We start from the raw sequence: 24,939 nt of genomic DNA on the forward strand, positions 1-24,939 counted from the left end.
GCCAGCCATGACCGTCCAGAGCCGTCAACCAGCCAAGAGCGTCCAGAGCCAGCCAGCCAGGATCCGCCAGTCATTCTGGTGTTGCCCCTCATTCTGGTGTTGCCCCTCATTCTGGTGTTGCCCCTCATTCTGGTGTTGCCCCTCATTCTGGTGTTGCCCCTCATTCCGGTGTTGCCCCTCATTCCGGTGCTGCTCCTTATCCTGGAGATGCCCCTTAATTTAGGTAGGGTTATTTGGAGGGTGGTCATTGTGGGGAGGCTACAGAAGCTGGGATTGACTATGGTGGGGTGGGGGTCTCGCCCTGAGCCTGAGCCACCACCGTGGTCAGATGCCCACCCAGGCCCTCCCCTAGACTTTGTGCTGGTGCGCCCGGAGTTCGCACTTTAAGGGGGGGGCTATGTCACGCCCTGGCCTTAGTATTCTTTGTTTTCTTTATTATTTTAGTTAGGTCAGGGTGTGACATGGGTATTTATGTGGGTTTTGTAGTGTCCAGGGTGATTGTAAGGTTTAGGGGGTTTATTTAGAGTAGTTGGCTTTATGTTTAGTATAGTTGTCTAGCTGTGTCTATGTTGTGTGTAGTTGTCTAGGAAAGTCTATGGTTGCCTGAATGGGTTCCCAATTAGAGACAGCTGGTTTCTGTTGTCTCTGATTGGGAGCCATATTTAAGGTAGCCATAGGCTTTAGTTTGTTGTGGGGAATTGTCTTGTTTAACGTTTGTTGCTTGTCTGTGCACTTGCGTTATTTAGCTTCACGATCATTTGTTGTTTTGTTTGTTTGTATAGTGTTTTTGTTTCATGTTCATCTTCGTTCATTTATTAAAAGAAGATGGCTTATTTTCCTCATGCTGCGTTTTGGTCCGTCTCTCCTCCACCCGATCGTGACAGAGGGGCTCTCTCTGATCCTCACACAGGAGGGAAGGTCATGACACTATCAACCAACGGCGTCTGACAACTTGGATGGAAAATTATTGAGGATAATAGCGGACGATATTGCCACTCCTATTTGCCATATTTTCAATTTAAGCCTACTAGAAAGTGTGAACCCCAGGCTTGGAGGGAAGCAAAAGTCATTCCACTACCTAAGAATAGTAACGCCCCTTTTACTGGCTCAAAGAGCTGACCAATCAGCCTGTTACCAACCCTTAAAGTTTTGGGAAAAAATGTTTGATCAGATACAATGCTATTTTACAGTAAACAAATTGACAACAGACTTTCAGCACGCTGATCGGGAAGGACATTCAACAAGCACAGGTCACTTACACAAATGACTGATGATTGGTTAGGAGAAATTGATGATAAAAATATTGTGCGGGCTGTTATGCTTCGGTGCGGCTTTTGACAATCATAGTCTGCTGCTGGAAAAACGTATGTGTTGACTACACCCCTTGCTATATTGTGGATAAAGAGTTACCTGTCTAACAGAACACAGAGGGTGTTCTTCAATGGAAGCCTCTCCAACATAATCCTGGTAGAATCAGGAATTCCCCAGGGCAGCTGTCTAGGCCCATTACTTGTTTCAATCTTTACTAATGACATGCCACAGGCTTTCCAGTGTGTCTATGTATGCGGATGACTCAACACTATACATGTCAGCTACTACAGTGACTGAAATGACTGCAACACTTAACTTCTTATGGGCAGGTGGGACGGTAGCGTCCCACCTGGCCAACATCCGGTGAAATTGCAGAGCACGAAATTCAAACTATAGAATTATAAATATTTAACTTTCATAAATTCACAGGTGTAATACATCAAAATAAAGCTTAACTTCTTGTTAATCCAGCCGCTGTGTCAGATTTCAAAAAGGCTTTACGCTGAAAGCACACCATGCGATTATCTGAGGACAGCGCCGCGCATACAAAAGCATGAAAAACATATTTCAACCAGGCAGGTGCGCCACGAAAGCATGAAATAGCGATAAAATAAATGCCTTACCTTTGATGATCTTCTTCTGTTGGCACTCCAAAAGGTCCCAGATACATCACAAATGGTCCTTTTGTTCGATAATGTCCTTCTTGATATCCATAAAAACTAATTTTAGCTGGCACGCTTCAGTCAATAATCCATCCAGTTTTCCTCCATCAAAATGCATACAAAATGAATCCCAAACATTACTAATAAACTTTTCGAAACAAGTCAAAAAAACCTTAGGTACCCTAATACGTAAATAAACTATACAATTTAAGATGGAGAATCGTCATTGTCTTTACCGAAGAAAAAACCCAAAGAATGCGCTGTCTTCCAAGCACATGGAAACACTACAGCCAAGATGGGAGCCACCTAGAAAAACTAAAATTTCTGGCTCATTTTTCCAAAAACCAGCATGAAACTTTTTCTAAAGACTGTTTACATCTAGTGGAAGCCCTAGGAACTGCAATCTGGGAGGATTTCGCCTTGTAATAAAAGTGACAACATTGAAAACAGTGGTAGGCCGAATTTTGTTTTGGGGGGGATGGTTTGTCCTTGGGGTTTCGCCTGCCATATCAGTTCTGTTATACTCACATACATATTGTTAACAGTTTTAGAAACTTTATAGATTTTTCTATCCAAATCTACCAAGTATATGCATATCCTCACTTCTGGGCCTGAGTAACAGGCAGTTTACTTTGGGCACGCTTTTCATCCGGACGTGAAAATACTGCCCCCTACCCAAGAGAGGTTAACAAAGAGTTGCAGTTAGTTTCAGAGTGGATGGCAAGGAATAAATTAGTCCTAAATATTTCTAAAATTAAAAGCATTGTATTTGGGTCAAATCATTCACTAACTAAATCATATGGAAATTGAGCAAAGTGAGGTGACTAAACTGCTGGATTGTAAACTATCATGGTCAAAACATAATACAACAGTAGCTAAGATGGGGAGAAGTTTGTCCATAATAAAGCTCTTCTCTGCCTTCATAACAGCACTATCAACAAGGCAGGTCCTACAGGATCTGTTCAGTCATGGTCAGGTGCCACAAAAAGTCACTTAGGAAAATTGCTTTTGTCTCAGAACAAGGCAGCAGGGCTGGCCCTTGGATGTATACAGAGAGCTAATATTAATAATATGCATGTCAATCTCTCCTGGCTCAAAGTGGAGGAGAGATTGACTTCATCACTACTTGAATTTGTGAGAGGTATTGACATGTCTATTTGAACTACTGGCGCACAGCTCGGACACCCATACATACCCCACAAGACATGCCACAAGAGGTCTCTTCACAGTCCCCAAGTCCAGAACAGACTATGGAAGGTGCACAGTACTACATAGAGCCATGCTTACATGGAACTCTATACCACATCAAGTAACTGATGCAAGTACTAAAATTAGATTTAAAAAACAAAAAAAATACCCCTTATGGAACAGCGGGGACTGTGAAGCCACACAGACATACACATCCACACACGATAACATATGCACTATACACACATGGATTTTTGTACTGTAGATTTGAGGTATTGGTGGAGTAGGGGCCTGAAGACACACAGTGTGTTATGAAATCTGTGAATGTATTATAATGTATTTAAAAGTGAATAAACTGCCTTAATTTTGCTGGACCCCAGGAAGAGTAGTTGGGGATCCATAATAAATACAAAACAGTTTTTTAGACATGTTTGAAAATGCATTAAAATAAAAAACAGATACCTTATGTAAATAAGTATTCAGACACTTTGCTATAAGACTCGAAATAGAGCTCAGGTGCGTCCGTTTCCATTGATCATCCTTGAGATAATTTCACAACTTGACTGGAGTCCACCTGCGGTTAATTCAATTGATTGGACATGATTTGGAAAGGCGCACACACCTGTCTACATGTACAGTTGAAGTTGGAAGTTTACATACACCTTAACCAAATACATTTAAACTCAGTTTTTCACAATTCCTGACATTTAAACTTAATAAAAATTCTGTCTTAGGTCAGTTAGTATCACCACTTTATTTTAAGAATTTGAAATGTCAGAATAATAGTAGAGAGAATGATTTATTTCAGCTTTTATTTCTTTCATCACATTTCCAGTGGGTCAGAAGTTTACATACACTCAATTAGTATTTGGTAGCATTGCCTTTAAATTGTTTAACTTGGGTCAAACTTTTCGTGTAGCCTTCCACAAGCTTCCCACAATAAGTTGGGTGAATTTTGGCCCATTCCTTCTGACAGAGCTGGTGTAACAGTCGGGTTTGTAGGCCTCCTTTCTCGCACATGCTTTCTCAGTTCTGACCACAAATTGTCTATAGGATTGAGGGCTTTCTGATGGCCACTCCAGTACCTTGACTTTGTTGTCCTTAGGCCATTTTGCCACAACTTTGGAAGTATGCTTGGGGTGATTGTCCATTTGGAAGACCCATTTGCGATCAAGCTTTAACTTCCTGACTGATGTCTTGAGATGTTGCTTCAATATATCCACATAATTTTGCTTGCTCATGATGCCATCTATTTTGTGAAGTGCACCAGTCCCTCCTGTAGCAAAGCACCACCACAACATGATGCTGCCACCCCCGTGCTTCACGTTTGGGATGATGTTCTTCGGCTAGCAAGCCCCCCCCTTTTTCCTCCAAACATAACGGCGGTCATTATGGCCAAACAGTTCCATTTTTGGAACTTCCAACTTCCAACTGTACATGTAGACAGGTGTGTGCGCCTTTCCAAATCATGTCCAATCAATTGAATTAACAGCAGATGGACTCCAGTCAAGTTGTGAAATTATCTCAAGGATGATCAATGGAAACGTACGCACCTGAGCTCTATTTCGAGTCTTATAGCAGGCGAAATCCTCCCAGATTGCAGTTCCTAGGGCTTCCACTAGATGTAAACAGTCTTTAGAAAAAGTTTCATGCTGGTTTTTGGAAAAATGAGCCAGAAATTTTAGTTTTTCTAGGTGGCTCCCATCTTGGCTGTAGTGTTTCCATGCGCTTGGAAGACAGCGCATTCTTTGGTTTTTTTCTTCGGTAAAGACAATGACGATTCTCCATCTTAAATTGTATAGTTTATTTACGTATTAGGGTACCTAAGGTTTGTTTGACTTGTTTGGAAAAGTTTATTAGTAATGTTTGGGATTCATTTTGTATGCATTTTGATGGAGGAAAACTGGATGGATTATTGACTGAAGCGTGCCAGCTAAAATGAGTTTTTATGGATATAAAGAAGGACATTATCGAACAAAAGGACCATTTGTGATGTATCTGGGACCTTTTGGAGTGCCAACAGAAGAAGATCTTCAAAGGTAAGGCTTTTATTATATCGCAACCTGCCTGGTTGAAAAATATTTTTCATGCTTTTGTATGCGGGGCGCTGTCCTCAGATAATCGCATGGTGTGCTTTCACCGTAAAGCCTTTTTGAAATCTAACACAGCTTCTGGATTAACAAGAAGTTAAGCTTAATTTTGATGTACACTTGTATTTTCATGAATGTTAAATATTTATATTTCTGTAATTTGAATTTCGCGCTCTGCAATTTCACCGGATTTTGTCGAGGTGGGTCGCTAGTGGAACGCCTGCGCCAGAAAGGTTAACTTGGGTCTGGACATTAGCGAGTAATATACTCGGAAGCGGTGGGTGGTGTGCACGCATCCGAAGCCTCACTAGAAGACCGCTACAACACCCTCTCCTCCGGCGGTTGTTTTGGGTCAGCCTCTAGAATCCGTTTGAATGCCTTGGGAGATGCAGACAAAGGATCTGCTTTGGGAAAGTCGTATCCCTGGTCGTAGTGCTGGTTGTGCTGGTAATTTGACGTCTCTCTGATATCCAATAGTTCTGCAGAGCCATCCAAGACAATTCCGACCCGACCAGGTGCTTTCACTCTCTGATGCTGCCAGCCCAGATGGCATCCCTGGCCGCTCCTCAGAGTGTGTCCTAACCAGCTGGTGGACGTCTTCTCAGACATCTTCAACCTGTCCTTGGCTGTAGTCCCCACCTGCTCTAAGGAGACCACCATTGTCCCAGTGCCCAAGAAAAACCAGGTGACATGCCAAAATGACTATTGCCCTGTCGCGCTCACCTTGGTCATCAAGAAGTGCTTTGAGAGGCTGATCATGGCCCACATCAAGGCCAGCATGCCAGGCACACTGGGCCCATGCCAATTTTGCTACCGCTCCAAAAGTTCCATGGAAGATTCTATTTCCATTGCTATTCACATGGCCATAACACATCTGGACAAGAGGAACACCTATGTGAGAGTGCTGTTCATTAACTACAGTTCAGAATTCAACACTATTGTTCCAGCCAAGCTCGACACAAAGCTCAGTGCCCTTGGTCTGGACACCACCTCTGCAACTGAATCCTGGTCTTCCTGACGGGTAGACCACATGCTGAAAGGATTGGCAACAACACCTCCACACTGACTCTTAACACAAGGGCCCCCCAGGGGTGTGTCCTCAGTTCTCTGCTGTACTCAACAACTGCGTGGCTTTGCACGACACCAACTCCATCATCAAGTTTGCTGATGACATCACAGTTATAGGGGGGTGATAACCACCAATGACGAGTCAGCCTATAGGGAGGAGGTAAGTGAACTGGCATTGTGGTATCATGACAACAACCTCCACCTCAACGTCAGCAAAACAAAGGAGTTGATTGTTGACTTCAGAAAGCAGAGAGGAAGCATGCCCCGATACACATCAACGGGACTGCAGTAGAGAGACTCACAAGTTTTAAGTTCTTCTGGGTCCACATCACTGAGGACTTGTCATGGACCAACAACACCACCACTCTTGAGAGTGCATCAGTGTCTACTTCCTAAGGTGGCTGAAGAAATGTAACATGCCTCCCCGGGTCCTCTCCAAATACTACTGCTGCACGAAGGAGAGTGTCCTGACCGGTTGTATCGCAGCCTGGTATGGGAATTGCTTCATCCACGACCTCAAGGCCTTACAGCGGGTGGTGAAGACGGCCTAGTACATCACTGGGACCATGCTCCCATCTACTCAAAACGGTGCCTGAGGAAGGCATGCAGTACTATCAAGGACCCCACACACCCCAGCCAGGAGCTGTTCTCTCCCTTCACGTTAGGTAGATGGTATCAGAGTTTGAGGTCTGATAGCAACAGGCTGAGAGACAGTGTCTATCTACAAGCCATCAGACTGATGAACACTTGAACTGAACTGACCACCTTCTCTGATTCTCCGCACTTTAGCACACATGCACTCACACACCACAACTGCTGCTACCAGACTCTTATTATACTGCTCATTTTATACACTGCCCCCACCCCTTCCCCAATACAAATATCAATATTGTACTATAAATTGTGCCTTCCTGTATTATTACTTACGCTCAACTGTGTGATAACGCTCTCGGTAGCCGATGTGAACAAAACCTTTAAAAAGGTCAACATTCAAAGCCGCTGGCCAGACGGATTACCAGGTGTGCTCAAAGCATGCGCGAACCAACTGTCAAGTGTCTTCACTGACATTTTCAACCTCTCCCTGACCGAATCTGTAATACCTACATGTTTCAAGCAGACCACCACAGTCCCTGTGCCCAAGGAAGCAAAGGTAACCTGCCTAAATGATTACCGCCCCGTAGCACTCACGTTGGTAGCCATAAAGTGCTTTGAAAGGCTGGTCATGGCTCACATCAACAAATCAAATCAAATCAAGTTTATTTTATATAGCCCTTCGTACATCAGCTAATATCTCGAAGTGCTGTACAGACACCCAGCCTAAAACCCCAAACAGCAAGCAATGCAGGTGTAGAAGCACGTCCTCCCGGACACCCTAGACCCACTACAATTCGCATACCGCCTCAACAGATCCGCAGATGACGCAATCTCAATCGCACTCCACACTACCCTTTCCCACCTGGACAAAAGGAACATCTATGTGAGAATGCTGTTCATTGACTACAGCTGAGCGTTCAACACCATAGTGCCCACGAAGATCATCACTAAGCTAAGTACTCTGGGACTAAGGTGGTAAGAGTAGGCAACAACACGTCTGCCACTCTGATCCTTAACACGGGGACCCCTCAGGGGTGTGTACTTAGTCCCCTTCTGTACTCCCTGTTCACCCATGACTGCATGACCAAACAACTCCAACACCATCATTAAGTTTGCTGACGACACAACAGTGGTAGGCCTGATCACCGACAACGATGAGACGGCCTATTGAGAGGAGGTCAGAGAAGTAGCAGAATGGTGCCAGGACAACAACCTCTCCCTCAATGTCATCAAGACAAAGAAGCTGATCGTGGACTACAGGAAAAAGCGGGCCGAACAGGCCCCCATTAACATCGTCAGGTCTGTAGTGGAGCGGGTCGAGAGTTTCAAGTTCCTTGGTGTCCACATCACCAACGAACTATCATGGTCCAAACATACCAAGGCAGCTGTGAAAGGGCACAACAAAAACTTTTCCCCCTCAGGAGACTGAAAAGATTTGGCATGTGTCCCCAGATCCTCAAGATCAGATTCACACCATCGAGACCATCCTGACCGGTTGCATCACGGCCTGGTATGGCAACTGCTCGGCATCTGACCGTAAGGCGCTACAGAGGGTAGTGCGTACGGCCCAGTACATCCCTGGAGCCAAACCTCCTGCCATCTAGGACCTATATAATAGGCGATGTCAGAGGAAAGCCCATAAAATTGTCAGAGACTCCAGTCACCCAAGTCACAGACTGTTTTCTCTGCTACCGCACGGCAAGCGGTACAGGAGCGCCAAGTCTAGGACCAAAAGTCTCCTCAACAGCTTCTACCCCCAAGCCATAAGACTGAACAATTAATAAAATCGCCACCGGACTATTTACATTGACCCCCCTCCCTTTTGTACACTGCTGCTACTCGTTGTTCATTATCTATGCATAGTCACTTCACCCCTACTGTAGCTACATGTACAAATTACCTCAACTAACCTGTACACCCGCACACTGACTCGGTACGGTAGCCCCTGTATATAGCCTCGTTATTGTTATTCTTATTGTGTTACTTTTTACTTTAGTCTATTTGGTAAATATTTTCTTATCTCTTCTTGAACTGCACTGTTGGTTAAGGGCTTGAAAGTAAGCATTTCACGGTAAGGTCTACACTTGTTGTATTCGGCGCATGTGACAAAAAAAGTTTGATTTGAAATGTTTATTCTATTCTACTGAGCCATTTACTTTATGTTCGTATTCTTATATTTGATTTCTTATTGTTGTTGCCTTGTCGAGAAGGAACCTGCAAATAAGATTTTGTTGGACGATGTAAACCATGCGTATCCTGTACATACGACTAATACAACTTGAAACCTACTCCTACAGGATCCCAACAGGGAGAACAAACCATGGTGCACCAAGGCTACATTCTGCAACCAACATCATACAAGCACAGCAGCCACAGCAGCAGCCACCAACACCCACAAATGGCGCTAATGGGCAAGCAACTCAAAGTGCAGGTTCCAACCAGGTTAATGCTACTAGCAACCAAGCTGATGCTACTATTTCCTCGTTCCCTTTCCTTTAACCACCAAGCTAATGCTACTAGCTACCATGCTAATGCTACTACCAACCAAGATGCTCTTTTTTAATGTTTTTTGTATTTTTACCCTTTTTTCTCCATAATTTCATGCTATCCAAAGACTGAATGGCATCACTGAATTTCTGATAAACAGCAAAAACTCTATTGCCAACAAGAGGCCTACCAGTGTTCGATGGTGACCCACTTCATTACAGGTCATTCATTAAAGCTTTCCAACATGGTATTGAATGCAAAACTGACACCATGCAAGACAGGCTTTATTATTTAGCGCAGTATAAAAGTGGTCAACCAAAAGAACTTGTTCGTAGCTGTTTGCACATGAATCCAGCAAGGGTATACAATGAAGCAAAGAAATCACTTGAGTTCAACTTTGTCAATGAAATGAAGAAAAAAAACTGCATATATGGAAAAAGCTCTGAGCCGGTAGATGGGAAGACATTATATTCTTATGCATTGTTCTTGAAAGGCTGTTCTCACACATTGCAGGACATTAAGCACATGTAGGAGCTGGAGAATGTTGGAGGATCACACATGTCAGTTCAAAGCAAAGCTGTACACTCAGTCTCTCGCCCAGGCAGAGGAAGCTGTTGTACGCTTTGTCCAAGAACAGAGTTTCCTGGGGAAATTGCTGCATTCAGCAAAGGCACAGTTAAGAGATCAGCCACATATACAGTACCAGTTAAGTTTGGACACACCTTTGAGATTCTTCAAAGTAGCCACCCTTTGCTTTGATGACAGCTTTGCACACTCTTGGCATTCTCTCAACCAGCTTCATGAGGTAGTCACTTAGAAAGCATTTCAATTAACAGGTGTGCCTTGTTAAAAGTTAATTTGTCGAATTTCTTTCCTTCTTAATTCGTTTGAGCCAATCAGTTGTGTTGTGACACGGTAGGGGTGGTAAACAGAAGATAGCCCTATTTGGTAAAAGGCCAAATCCATATTATGGCAATGTCACGCCCTGACCTTAGAGATCCTTTTTATGTCTCTATTTTGGTTTAGTCAGGGTGTGAGTTGGGGTGGGTATTCTATGTTCTATTATTTGTATTTCTATGTTTTGGCCGGGTAGGGTTCTCAATCAGGGACAGCTGTCTATCGTTGTCTCTGATTGAGAACCATACTTAGGTAGCCCTTTTTCCCACCTGTCTTTGTGGGAAGTTAACTTTATTTGTAGCACATAGCCTTAAGCTTCACAGTTGTTTTGTAGTGTTTATTGTTTTGTCGGCGTATTCACCTAAATAAAGGAATATGTACGCTCACCATGCTGTACCTTGGTCTACTTCTTTTGATGGCCGTGACAGGCAAGAACAGCTCAAATAAACAAAGATAAATGACAGTCCATCGTTACTTTAAAAAATGAAGGTCAGTCAATGTGGAACATTTTAAGAACTTTTAAAGTTTCTTAAAGTGCAGTCGCAAAAACCATCAAGCGCTATGATGAACCTGGCTCTCATGAGGACCACCTGTGGTGGATGAATCAGAATTAGTTGGGTAACATAAGTAATTAAGATGTCATATCTGCATAATATTCTTATGTGATATACTTTTTATTAGAATGTATTTCTAATAGACTTCCCTCAGCTGGGGCTCAGTCACTTGGGGCCCAGAGAGGGGAGAGGTCAGGCTTGTCTTTTACATGTCTCTGGTGCTATGCAGAATATCAGAAAGGGAAGAGGACAGGATGGAACATTGTCTTCATATGTGAATGTATCTGTTAAACCATGTGAAGGGATGGCGTGATTAAGGGGGAACCAATTACTTGTCTCCACAATGTCTGTGCGCAAGTCACTCCCTCCTTTGGCATTGGGGGAGGATTATGGCAGTGTCTGGAACCATTGTATGTCCTCTCTGATGTTGCACTTATCCTGGGATAGTGTATGACACAGAGGCTCACTCCCCTCAGTGAGTTTGTCCAGGAGAGGGGTCAAGAAGGGGTTTACTTGAGATGGGGTATCTAGAGTTGACAATTGATTTAACTGAACAATAATTTATAGTGAATGTTATCTGGCTAAGGGATACTCCTTTCTCAATTATAAAGTCCCGTTGTGAACTGTTCCTAACATCTGTGGTTCGTCATGTAGGTTGAGAGGGGTGTATCTTGGCTATAAAAGATCTTTGTACTTTTCTGTTGTCACTTTCAATGGTTCATTAGAGATGGCGCATCATTGAAAGTCAAATGCTATTGCAAAGCTCTTATTATAATTAAAAATGTAGTTTAAGTATAACTCTGACTAGTGTGTGAAGTTTGTTTCTCCTCATTTGGTAAATCAGAAATATGCCACCACACACCACAGGAAAGAAAGACCCAGAGTTACCTCTGCTGCAGAGGATTAGTTCATTAGTTACCAGCCTCAGAAATTTCAGCCCAAATAAGTTCTTCACAGAGTTCAAGTAACAGACATATCTCAACAGCAACTGTTCAGAGGGGACTGCATGAATCAGGCCTTCATGGTCGAAATACTGCAAAAAAACACTACTAAAGGACACCAATAAGAAGAAGAGACTTGCTTGGGACAAAAAACACGAGCAATGGACATTAGGCAGGTGGAAATCTGTCCATTCTGCAGGAATACGCCATCCCATCTGGTCTGCGCTTAGTGGGACTATCATTTGTTTTTCAACAGGACAATGACCCAACACACCTCCAGGCTGTGTAATGGCTATTTGACCCAGAAGTAGAGTGATGGAGTACTGCATCAGATGACCTGGCCTCCACAATCACCCGACCTCAACCCAATTGAGAAGGTTGGGAATGAGTTGGACCGCAGAGTGAAGGAAAAGCAGCCAACAACTGCTCAGCATTTGTGGGAACTCCTTTAAAACTGTTGGAAAAGCATTCCTCGTGAAGCTGGTTGAGAGAATGCTAAAAGTGTGCAAAGCTGTCATCTACATGCCTCCATATGTGTTATTTCATAGTTTTGATGTCTTCACTCTTATTCTACAATGTATAAAATAGAAAAAATAAAGGAAAAACCCTTGAATGAGTAGGTGTGTCCAAACTTTTGACTGGTGTTGTACAGAATGGATCCAGTCTTGTTGAACAGTGTCCTGAGGGTAGGTGGGGTCTAGCAGCTCTGCTAGCAGCTCTGCCATGCCTGAAGAAACAAAACACCCAGCCATTCTTCCCAAAGACAGACACATTTCAAAACTGTTCCTTTGTCATGACCTGGTTGGCCACAGCAGGAGAAATGTCATGCTCTCCAGGCTGCAGCGCATATACTGGGTTCTGTGTGCCAACTCTGCAGCAAGCACCATCATACGGGAATGTCTGGCTTGTCAACGCAAACATAGAAATGTAGGACAGCAGAAAATGGCTTCTCTTCCTATAGGCAGAATCTCTACAGATCTACCACTTTTCAGTCATGTAGGCATTGACTACTGCAGACCTACTGAGGTTAAGAGAGGACGAAGTAATGTAAAGAGGTATTCTCAAAATGGCTCATTCCTTTGACACAGACTCATGCTTCAGTCCCATTCAACGGTTCATTTGTAAACTCAGCAAAAAAAAGAAATGTCCCTTTTTCAGGACCCGGTCTTTCAAAGACAATTAGTAAAAATCCAAATAACTTCACAGATCTTCATTGTAAAGGGTTTAAACACTGTTTCCCATGCTTGTTCAATGACCCATAAACAATTAATGAACATGCACCTGTGGAATGGTCGTTAAGACACTAACAGCTTATAGACGGTAGGCAATTAAGGTCACAGTTATGAAAACATAGGACACTAAAGAGGCCTTTCTACTGACTCTGAAAAACACAAAAAGAAAGATGACCAGAGTCCCTGCTCATCTGCGTGAACGTTCCTTAGGCATGCTGCAAGGGGGCATGAGGACTGCAGATGTGGCCAGGGAAATAAATTGCAATGTCTGTACTGTGAAACGCCTAAGACAGCGCTATAGGGAGACAGGAGAGACAGCTGATCGTCCTCGCTGTGGCAGACCACGTGTAACAACACCTGCACAGGATCGGTACATCCAAACATCACACCTGCAGGACAGGTACAGGATGGCAACAACAACTGCCCGAGTTACATCAGGAACGCACAATCCTTCCATCAGTGCTCAGACTGTCCGCAATAGGCTGAGAGAGGCTGGACTGTTGTAAGGCAGGTCCTCACCAGACATCACCGGCAACAACGTCGCCTATGGGCACAAACCCACCGTCGCTGGACCAGTCAGGACTGACAAAAAGTACTCTTCACTGACGAGTCGCGGTTTTGTCTCACCAGGGGTGATGGTCGGATTCGCGTTTATCATCGAAGGAATGAGCGTTACACCGAGGCCTGAACTCTGGAGCGGGATTGATTTGGAGGTGGAGGGTCCGTCATGGTCTTGGGAGGTGTGTCACAGCATCATCGGACTGAGCTTGTCGTCATTGCAGGCACTCTCAATGCTGTGCATTACAGGGAAGACATCCTCCTGCCTCATGTGGTACCCTTCCTGCAGGCTCATCCTGACATGACCCTCCAGCATGACAATGCCACCAGCCATACTGCTCATTCTGTGAGTGATTTCCTGCAAGACAGGAATGTTAGTGTTCTGCCATGGCCAGCGAACAGCCCGGATCTCAATCCCATTGAGCACGTCTGGGACTTGTTGGATCGGCAGGGGGGGGGCTAGGGCCATTCCCCCCAGAAATGTCTGGGAACTTGCAGGTGCCTTGGTGGAAGAGTGGGGTAACATCTCACAGCAAGAACTGGCAAATCTGGTGCAGTCCATGAGAAGGAGATGCACTGCAGTACTTAATAATGCAACTGGTGGTCACACCTTATACTGACTGTTACTTTTGATTTTGACCCCCCCCCCTTTGTTCAGGGACACATTATTCCATTTCTGTTAGTCACATGTCTGTGGAACTTGTTCAGTTTATGTCTCAGTTGTTGAATCTTGTTATATTCATACAAATATTTACACATGTTAATTTTTCTGAGAACAAGTTGACAGTGAGAGGACGTTCCTTTTTTTGCTGAGTTTAGGAGAGGACAATGGAATACATTTTGTCAGCTTTAACCGTGAGCTAAGAGAAGCTCTGAAGGATCTAAACCAAGACAAATTTCAAAAGGCCCTGTTGCAGGAAGGTATAAAGTGGAGATTCAACACTCCTCATAGTGCTCACCATGCCGGTGTGTGGGAACAGCTCATCCAGCAAGTAAAGAGTGTTCTTCAACCCGTCGTGAGGCAGGTTTGATGACGAAGCCCTGCAAACAGCTCCATGTGAGATGGAGGCTATTCTTAACGACTGCCTAATAACTTCAGTCTCGAATGACCCAAGTGTCTTGGATTCCCTAACACCAAATCACATCATTCAACTCAAAGGATAACCATTGTTGCCACCAGGTCTGTTCAAGAAGGACGACTTGTATGCTCGAAGGAGATGGAAACAAGCCCAGTACCTTGCAGAACTTTTCTGGAGAAGATGGACATGTGAGTATCTGTCAATGATGCAGGATCGTCCGAAGTGGAACAGCACAAAGCTGAGTTTCACCACCGGAGACTTTGTGCTCATTGTGGATGCTACAGCACCACGTAACTCATGGGTCGAATCATTGACACTATGGCAGACTCCAGAGGTCTGGTACACAGTGTGTGTTTTAAAGACCAAGACCAGTGAGCTGAAGAGGCTCATCAGCAAGCTCGGTTTGCAGTAATGGAGTAGTAATAAGGCAGTAATAACCTGATGACGATGTAAGTCAGACTGCATGTAACACCGTTTGAAGCGGACGTGCCTCTGAGCTGCCGCCTCTGGGTTTCAACACGCAACTCCTGAGTTACTCAACACCTACGCTGACATGTGCACACTGATTTGACATGGATTATCCTATGATGGACAATGCACACACTCTTCAAAGGAAGATTAAGTATGCACAATTGTACAATTAAACAAAATGTGAAAGAATGCATAATGAAATGTTGGTAATATGGTACTTAGGTTACATTTATATTCATGGTAATTGATTGGCTTAGGACAGTAAGCAATTAAGTGCCAATAAGAAGGGGTCTGGTCTCTTACCTGGTGGTAAGGCTCACACTCTGACAGCCAGTGACGCTCCTCTGTCAAACACTTCCCCTGCCCCACTTCATCCTGAAAGTGAGAGAAGAGAGAATGGAGGAGAGAGAGAGAGAAACGGAGAGAGAAAGAAGTTATCAGCACCACAAAAACCATGATGATGTCTGTCAACTAAGTCCTTATACAGAAGGATCGTACTACAGTACCTGCTGCCCACTGATATTGCTGTCACAAAAATGAATGTGTTCCTGTACTCAGCAGCACAATTCAGACTTTCAGAGAGCTTACACTGCCCCCAAGTGGACACATGGTATGATCATTTTTCAAAGACTATGAAATACCTATTTTACACAGAATTCACGGAATATCAACTGGGGGATAAATAAATAAAACAGGCCATGTTTAACTGATCCCCTTTCAAACAGTCCCAATTGTACTAATTTCTTGCCGATATATCCATTATATACATCCCAGGGCGAAGCACTGGGGAGAGGTGGGAGCAAGAGACTTAAAAAAAATGTTTTACCTTGACCCTTACCCAATCTTTTTTCTATTACCTTTTTCATATATGTTTGACTATTTATATTCTTAAGGCAATATTCTTCCCAGTATCCATTAAATTCAACGTCTCTACTGCCAACCTTCTAAACGTTCCACTACTGAATAAACCCTAGACTGCTGGTGCTACTAACAGCCATCTCCAGAACAGTGTGAGACAGAGTGAGAGAGGTACAGGGAGTTTTGGAAACAGTCAGGAAGCTTGTCCGAGGAATGATAGAAGACCTTCGGAGTCCCACCATTGAGCCTGGGGTTATGTTCCCCTGTGCGCACACACTCAAAAAGGATCCCTCTCTCTCTTACAACTCTTGTAAACCACTTTTCCTCCCCCTCTCTCACATGCTTTATTCCACTCGCTTTCTTCTCCTATCTCCATCCATCTTTCCCCCTTCATTGGCATGCTGCCCACTCTGTCCTGTCGTTGGCGCCATAATGAGCCCATTCTGAACAAAAGGCAGCCAAATGTTAATTAGATTAAATCATGATTTTCATGACGGCGGGAATGGGGAAACAATGTGGCAGAGGAGAGCAGACTCTCTGTGGTTTAGGAGAGTAACAGAGACTGGAAACAACCTGTCTGCAAGCCTGGTTCTCTCTTTCTCTCTCTCCATCTCTTCCTCTCTCTATCCCAGGGCCTGTAGTGATAGTACCACCCTGAGGCTCTCCCTGTCACTCATCCTTTCCTACTGATACTCCAGTCATCATCCATTCCCAGTCTCAGTCCTTACCTCCACCAACCCCCCACATCCTCCCTATTTCCCAGGGACACTCCCCTCCCTCCTGTTCTGCCACTGGGGCACAGTAACTACCCCACCCTCCACGCTGGAGAGACCGTCTGGTCTGGTCACAAACACACTGAGCTTATAGGTTCCTATTAACTTCACTGGGTCACTATGAGTGGTACAGAAGACCAGAGGAAGACTGGGCAGTGGACCATAGTCAGCTGTGGATTAATAGGAACCATGCTGCTGCAGTAACAGTGCTGACTGTCTGAAGAGAGTGTTCTGCAGAGCAATCGCCCCCATATAGAGGCTAAACAACATTATGTAAGTGGGGTCCAAGTAGAAGTGGACCTGGCAAACAGGCCTAGTTTTTCACGGCTGTCTCAAACACTGGCCATGGCTCAAACGCTGATTCAGTGTACATGGCATGACTACGAGCGTCTGACCAGATAGATATAGGCCAGAAACACAGCCAGGGAACATCCTGTTCACCCTGTACATTTGTCACGTTAACTTCACTGAACCTGGCAGTAGCAGCAGCAGCTTGTAACCACAGGGTTGTGTTCTAGATCCTTCTGGAGCTTCGGTCTGTCTGTCCTGTCCCACACTACAGCTTTGTGCAGCTCTCCACTCCTCCTGCAGCACAGATCCTCTCTCTGTTCACAGAGCCTGAAGGACTGGCTGGGTTTCACTTTTTAGTGCTGGAGGATCAGCTGCCGGTAGTGTGCGTCAGTGTGTTGATTGGGCCATGTGCGTGTAAGAATGTGTGTGTTCTTGTGTGTTCCAGACGACAGTCAGAGCACTAGCAGCTGTTCCAAAGACTCTGTGTGCCCAAGGGCTCTAAATCAGAAACCGTGTGGCATTTCACAGAGCAGCTGGGAGTACTGTGTGTGTGTGTGTGTGTGTGTGTGTGTGTGTGTGTGTGTGTGTGTGTGTGTGTGTGTGTGTGTGTGCGTGCGTGTGTGTGTATGTGTGCCTGCACAGCTTCTATGAAACCACCTGCATCAGGCAGTTCTTTTAAAACGTTTCCATCTGTACGTATTTATAAACGACCATATCACATCACCAAATCATAACTCATAACTCATGAAGTAATAGAGAGCTAAGAGTAGCCCTAAGAGGCAGGATGTTAGGGACTTGAAATACAGTAACTCAATAAGGACCATCTTAATTATCCTTAAATGGTAAGCTTAAACAATGGCTCTGAAAACCAAATTAAAGAAAAATCCTTGGAGGAAAACACACACAAACCATTTATGATCTATTTTTCGCTGCAGCCATTCTCAATGGCCGGCCCAGTGTGAGTGAATATAACGAAAGCCCTGAATCAGCTGGATAAATACTTCTCCCTACAGTCTCATGAGGATAACAGCCAGACCACTGTAGAGACAGAGGGACTAACAAGCTGTATGTCTGCTGTCTGCTAAGGGCTCTCGGCTCTGTCTGAACACAGCAGCTACACCCCACCAGGACTGCTTGAGGGGCCCTGCTACAGTATAATGGCCCTCCAGATCAGAACACTGTGGAAAACAATAAACCATATACCATCAAATGTGATATTTTAATTTTTCAACAAACTGTATGTCAACTGAGCACTCTCAGCTCTGACTACAGAAGCTACTAGCTACACCCGGGGCTCCCGAGTGGCGCAGCGGTCTAAGGTACTGCATCTCAGTGCAAGAGGCATCACTAAAGTCCCTGGTTCGAATCCAGGCTGTATCACATCCAGCCATGATTGGGAGTCCCATAGGGCGGCACACAATTGGCCCAGCGTTGTCCAGATTTGGCCGGGGTAGGCCGTCATTGTAAATAAGACTGTTCTTAACTGAATTGCCAAGTTAAATAAAATAATAATTTTAAAAAACAGCAGGCCCAAATAGCTCCAGGTCAGACCAGTGTGACAGAAGAGTTCACAGTCCTGTCCCCTCCCCAGTCAATCACCACCCCTGCAGCCCTCCCTCTGTCCAACAGCCTTTGTGCTTCTTTACTACAGGAGGGGAGGGGCCTGCCGACATGTCTGACAACTATGTAAAACAAGACAGCAGCGTATGAGAGGACAGACACAAGGGAGGGGAGGGGAAGGTGGCTAGACAACAAGGTACAGAGCAGGGAATGATGTGGAAGCAATATAAACTAGCCAAAGTCTTGACAGTGTAAAAAAGTGCATAGCCTTTTTTACTACTGCCATATTCTCAATCTATAAAAAGCAGGCTATTATGACATAGGCCTATCGGTTTCCTCCAGGACTCTCAGTTTAGAGTCTCATGTCTCAAGCTAGGATTCGGCCCAAAGTATGCACTGATGACCTGCGGTCCTGTTTCTCTCTTTGCTGTGTGAGTCTGTTGGTGTTTTCCTCTTGCTGCTGATTCCACACGGTGCTGGTTGTCCTCTGTAGGGCTCTTCACATCCAGTGGACTGAGGGGACCTGGACCTGGCCTTCTCTCCAGCCTCTCACTCACCACCCTCTTACCCTGGGATCAAACAAACATGGATCATCAATATGAATCATTTCAATGAGGTTAGGACTTTCCCCTGACCAAGTGACCTTATCAGAAAAAAGTCCTGGCCCTAAACATAATTTGTATCATTCAATGGCATCATTTGACAACAGTTGGCCACAGAACTTTATAATTCCTGCTGTCCCTCATAGGCTCGTCATGTTGTTTACCTTTGTGTTGCTAGCCATGGTGACCAGTAGCTGCTTCCTCCTGCCCCGCCGAGAGCACAGCAGGTTCCCCTCCGCCTCCCTCTCCCCAAGCTCCTGGACCCACTTTGGGGTGGGAGAACCACCCGTGCCTGGTTTGGTCATCACAACACGGGGATCCTACTCAATAGCAAAGTGAACATGACAGTGTGAATCACAGTATCTCAGTAAAACATCTCTATTGCTGATAATATGTGTATGCATATGGTAATTGTGTTGGTAAGAATATTCATATTTCAGAACTATTCTGTATGTAAAAGCATCTCTGTGTACATCTCTGTAGGCAGACGGGGCAACTCACGCTGGTAGACTTGTTGATGGTGATGGTTAAGTCCCCTGCTTTACCCTTAGGGCTTTGCAGTACAATTCCTTCCTTCTCCGCTCTCTTCTTGTCTTCCTCTACCTCCTGCATGGAATGAAACAGAACATGAAACACTTGACATGACAACATCAGGAACCTGATATTATTATTAGTCGTCAACAAACCCTGTAAAAAAGGTGAGTTAAAATGCAGTATTTGTCTTAGATCTTCACTCCATACAAGGCTAGTTGCTAGATACTTATCATTATCGAAGGTTTCCAATGTCACTTGGTTTGGGGATATGAGGATTAAACCAATCCAGAAAGACGGCAGGTCTTTTTTTTCTTTCTTTAGGGTGTAGATCAGCTTTAATATTGCATATCGATTGTAGCTTGAATCAATGTAATTGTCTGCATAATTTCCAATCCCCCATATACATACATACATACGTGTGTGTGTGTGTGTGTGTGTGTGTGTGTGTGTGTGTGTGTGTGTGTGTGTGTGTGTGTGTGTGTGTGTGTGTGTGTGTGTGTGTGTGTGTGTGTGTGTGTGTGTGTGTGTGTGTGTGTGTGTGTGTGTGTGTGTGTGTGTGTATACACACATATATACAAACACATATATATACACACACACCTACCCATTCAATGGTTTTTCTTTCTTTTTACTATTTTATATATTGTACAAAAATAGTGAAGATATCAAAACTATGAAACAACACATATGGAATCATGTAGTAACCAAAAAAGTGTTAAACAAATCAAAATATATTTGAGATTCTTCAAAGTAGCCACCATTTGCTTTGATGACAGCTTTACACACTCTTTAGCATTCTCTCAACCAGCTTCATGAGGAAGTCACATGGAATGCATTTCAATTAACAGGTGTACCTTGTTAAAAGTTCATTTGTGGAATTTCTTTCCTTCTTAATGTGTTTGAGCCAATCAGTTGTGTTGTGACAAGGTAGGGGTGGTATACAGAAGATAGCCCTATTTGGTAAAAGACCAAGTACATATTATGGCAAGAAGAGAAATAACAGTCCATCATTACTTTAAGACATGTAGAAAATAGTAAAAATAAAGAAAAATACTTGAATGAGTAGGTGTGTCCAAACTTTTGACTGGTACTGTATATGTTTTAAAATACATTTTCCTTCATTATTTTCCCCTAACCCTACTACCCTCCCCTAATTGGAGCAAACTAATGGACAACACCACTTTGGCTTCTACTTCCAGCTTACACATACTATATACATTTTACAGACACAATGTATTTTACAATAGTTATCTTTTGTTTGTTTTTAATCCCATCCTTCAGCTACGCTCAACCCCTCCCATCTATCTCTGAACACCATTCAGTTCTGATTTCTATTTGCCATATATTTTTCAACTGTGCTGTGATGTTTTCCAAAAGTTCTGAACCGTTCTATTCTCATCGTTTCCACAGATTGTAAATTAAAGATAAACATTTTTGCTAAAAGTAGTATTATATTATTTATCGATTGACTATGACTTTCAAAATCACCCAGCAGTGCAATTTGCAGAGTTAGCTCCAGGTAAATTTTGCAATACTTCTCCATGTTCTCATTGCAGATTTAAAATGGTGTCTCTGTTTCAGAGTAAGAACAGTTGAACACTAACTCACCTGGTACCTCTTCATGAGTGCTTCATTCTTCCTGCGGAGCGCCTCAATCCTCTTATCCAGCTCCACATCCTTCTCTTTCTTCAACATGACGTCACTGGGGGTCTGGAGACGAGAGAGAGAATACTCAGCTCATCAGAGCCTTAATGTAGAATCTTATTGGTACCTCAATCAATCAATCCAATTTATTTATAAAGCCCTTCTTACATCAGCTGATGTCACAAAGTGTTGTACAGAAACCAAGCCTACCTGTGAGTGGCTACAGTATCTACAATAAACAATCTAGTGCATGATGGGCATTCAGAATGATTAACTCTCAGCAAAATCCGGCCAACAATATGTAGCAAGCACTGATGAAATTATCTTCTTATAATTCTCGGCTTGACGTGATTTACGGAAGGATCCATCCATGAGTATGAAATATTATCTCCGTCTTTCTACACCAATTGTGTCTGTTGCGGTCACGCACAGTAACAGCAGTAAACACACACAAACATACGTGTCCTCATGGATTGTTCATAATTGGGCTCAGTTACCCAGTAGGAATACCAGAGCAAAGCATAGCATCCTAAACATCCTGATGCTGTCAGCACTACAGAACAGACCAGCATGTCTCCTCATACGACAAAAGGCCTCTGACTAAAGCCTCGATGACTTCTTATGGGGCAGTAACAGGGTGTGTGTTACGCCACTTTTAAAACAGAAGGCATTTCATATGTCATACCACTGTGACACTCTGTGGTTTTGACTGAACAATAGTCATTACAGTAACCATGAAGGCCGCTAGGCCTAATAACACAAATCCAATTAACTATAAAAACTACAGCTGGTAAGTTGACAGACACACCATTTTGAAATGTATTCAGGGCACAAATCACAGGGATGGAGAATCTAATCCAAAATACAAATCTGGGTAAACTTTGGGCTTCTGATCCTGAGCATTCTCGTAGCAGTCTCTGATGTTATTAGGGTAAGTGTACCTATTAAGTCCACCAAAATCTAAGTTTAGACATTTCTAACATACACAGCCCTAATTTTCATAAGAATAGTGGATATAAGATGAAAGATTAATCTCTTGTGAAGTTTTATGACTTTAATTTCCCAATTTTTTTAATGTGACATCAAAATATTTGATCAAATATGTTAAAAGTACAGACTGGACTTAATGGGTACTGAATGTACCCTTTAAGCCCATGGTTGTTCCAGATAAGCCCACTCTTAAATAATCAATTGTAATTAATTTCCAAATGTTAAACACTTACAAAATGACATTTCTTATGTAAGCTTACAATTACAATAATCTCCCCTAAAATTATTAAAATAAAATGATCATTACTATTTATCATTGAAGTAGCATTAATAAAAAGGGGTGTCCAATCGTATCCGCAGAGATCAATTTGAGCTCAGGCTTTTGTTCTTGACAACCAGTGTACACCGGATTCCACTAATCATAGACTTCAATCAAAACTTGATTAGTTGAATCAGGTGTCTTACTGCTTGTTTAGAACAAAAACCTGCACCGGCCCTCTGTGGATAAGACACCATCCACAAAGACCATAACACAAATAACTTTTAATGAATTATCTGAAAGCTGTTTAACATTTGCTGTACTCCTATACTTGTTAATTAGTTTAACTTGCCTTCCTAAAGCCTATCTGAAGACTGTTTCAAATCTCCCGCTCTACTGTTGTATTACAAATGGTGATCCAAAAAATAGAAACACCTGGATGAATGAGGGCCAACAATATGACAACGCCCCGGCCCTAACTGCATGAGTAGTCATCCTATAGTCGTCTTCCTGTCCCTCATTTGTTTCAATTTCTGTCCACTACTTGTAGGTCTTCTATGCCTGATATCCTTCAATCCTGAACATATTCTTCTTTCTCTGCATCAATGACTACCTGTCCACTCCAAACGTTGTGGAGAGAGTACAGGGGTTTTTAATTGTATTTAAAATCTTGGTGAAGGCACCATGGACAGATGCATAATATGCATAACTGTAGTTTAAGTATTTTATTCAACTTAAATAAAAAACATTTATGCTCAGGTCTATTCAATATTATGGATATCACACAAGCACAATGTGTTGCAATACAAACTGGGCATAATTGGAGCATACTGGAACAACAATTATTTATGGTAAAAAAGACACAATAGCAAAGTTTACTTAGAATATATTTGGAAACATATGGTTTGGGGTATTAATATACACTATATATGACAATATTATGCAAAGTCAGTATTGATCATACCGAACAATATTTATTTATTTCCATTTATATTCTGTATAGAGGGTTCTTTCTGTGCTACTTTACCATTGAAGCCCACACGAGATAAATGTCAAATTTACAAAAGGCAACAATGTTTAACAATTCCAAGTTAATTTCACAGTAAAATAAGACAAAATGTATAAAAATAAATGTTAGCTGTCAGTGCTTAAGATCTATTATATTGTTGTGGTTCACCAAGTTATGTTGCTACTGTATTGACTGTGACGTGGCACGACCGCGAGCATGAAAATCCCATATTTTCAACTGGCAAGAAATAGTAATTAATACCCATGTAATATGCTATCATGTGCATATACAACACATTAATCTCTTAATTTTACATTAAGTATGATCACTTATCAGAAAAATATCTGAAAAATGTGTTTAGCCGAGAGACGCCTCCACACAAGTTTTTTTGCAGCTTTGAAATTGGCCACTAGTAGGAATTTACACAACTGTCAATAACTTAATAAAACATCCGATTGGCTTTGAATAAAAACTGTTATGATACAACCACATGAACTGGTTGAAACATTAAATAGCAAAATAAATATACAGTACCAGTGAAAAGTTTGGACACACCTACTCATTCAAGGGTTTTTCTTTATTTTTACTATTTCTACATTGAACAATAATAGTGAAGACATCAAAACTATGAAATAACACATATGGAATCATGTAGTTAACAAAAAAGTGTTAAACAAATCCAAATATTTTTTTGATTTTAGATTCTTCAAAGTAGCCACCATTTGCTTTAATGACAGCTTTGCACACTCTTGGCATTCTCTAAACCAACTTCACCTGGAATGCTTTTCCAACAGTCTTGAATGAGTTCCAACATATGCTGAGCACTTGTTGGCTGCTTCTCCTTCCCTCTGCGGTCCAACTCATCCCAAACCATTCGATTGGGTTGAGGTCGGGTGATTGTGGAGGCCAGGTCAACTCCATCACTCTCCTTCTTGGTCAAATAGCCCTTACACAGCCTGGAGGTGTGTTGGATCATTGTCCTGTTGAAAAACAAATGATAGTCCCACTAAGCGCGAACCAGATGGGATGGCGTATCGCTGCAGAATGCTGTGGTAGCCATGCTGGTTAAGTATGCCTTGAATTCTAAATAAATCACTGACAGTGGACTGGGATATGTTCCGGATAGGCTCTGACAATAACATTGATGTATATGCTGACTCGGTGAGCGAGTTTATTAGTGAGTGCATCGGAGATGTCGTACCCACTGTGACTATTAAAACCTTTCCTAACCAGAAACCGTGGATTGCTGGCAGCATTCGCACAAAACTGAAAGCGCGAACCACCACT

At 43.0% G+C, this 24,939-nt stretch overlaps 1 protein-coding gene across 4 annotated transcripts in view; it reads right to left on the minus strand.

Moving 5' to 3' along the window:
* Nucleotides 1–24,939, minus strand: part of LOC139553662 (coiled-coil domain-containing protein 9B-like) — a 53,884-nt gene that overhangs the window by 22,784 nt on the left and 6,161 nt on the right. For 2 of the 4 annotated variants that reach the window (XM_071366224.1, XM_071366225.1), the window contains exons 2-7: nucleotides 24,427–24,632; nucleotides 21,359–21,460; nucleotides 19,718–19,822; nucleotides 19,381–19,536; nucleotides 19,019–19,183; nucleotides 15,436–15,507 (exon numbers count right to left, since the gene is read on the minus strand). In XM_071366224.1, the coding sequence (XP_071222325.1) occupies nucleotides 15,436–15,507; nucleotides 19,019–19,183; nucleotides 19,381–19,536; nucleotides 19,718–19,822; nucleotides 21,359–21,460; nucleotides 24,427–24,573 (747 nt within the window). In that variant the 5' untranslated portion in view covers nucleotides 24,574–24,632. The remainder of the gene's footprint in view (nucleotides 1–15,435; nucleotides 15,508–19,018; nucleotides 19,184–19,380; nucleotides 19,537–19,717; nucleotides 19,823–21,358; nucleotides 21,461–24,426; nucleotides 24,633–24,939) is intronic. The other 2 variants (XM_071366227.1, XM_071366228.1) reach the window with 1 other exon arrangement.

This window comes from Salvelinus alpinus, chromosome 25, assembly GCF_045679555.1.
Source record: "Salvelinus alpinus chromosome 25, SLU_Salpinus.1, whole genome shotgun sequence".
Classification (NCBI taxonomy): Eukaryota; Metazoa; Chordata; class Actinopteri; order Salmoniformes; family Salmonidae; genus Salvelinus; species Salvelinus alpinus.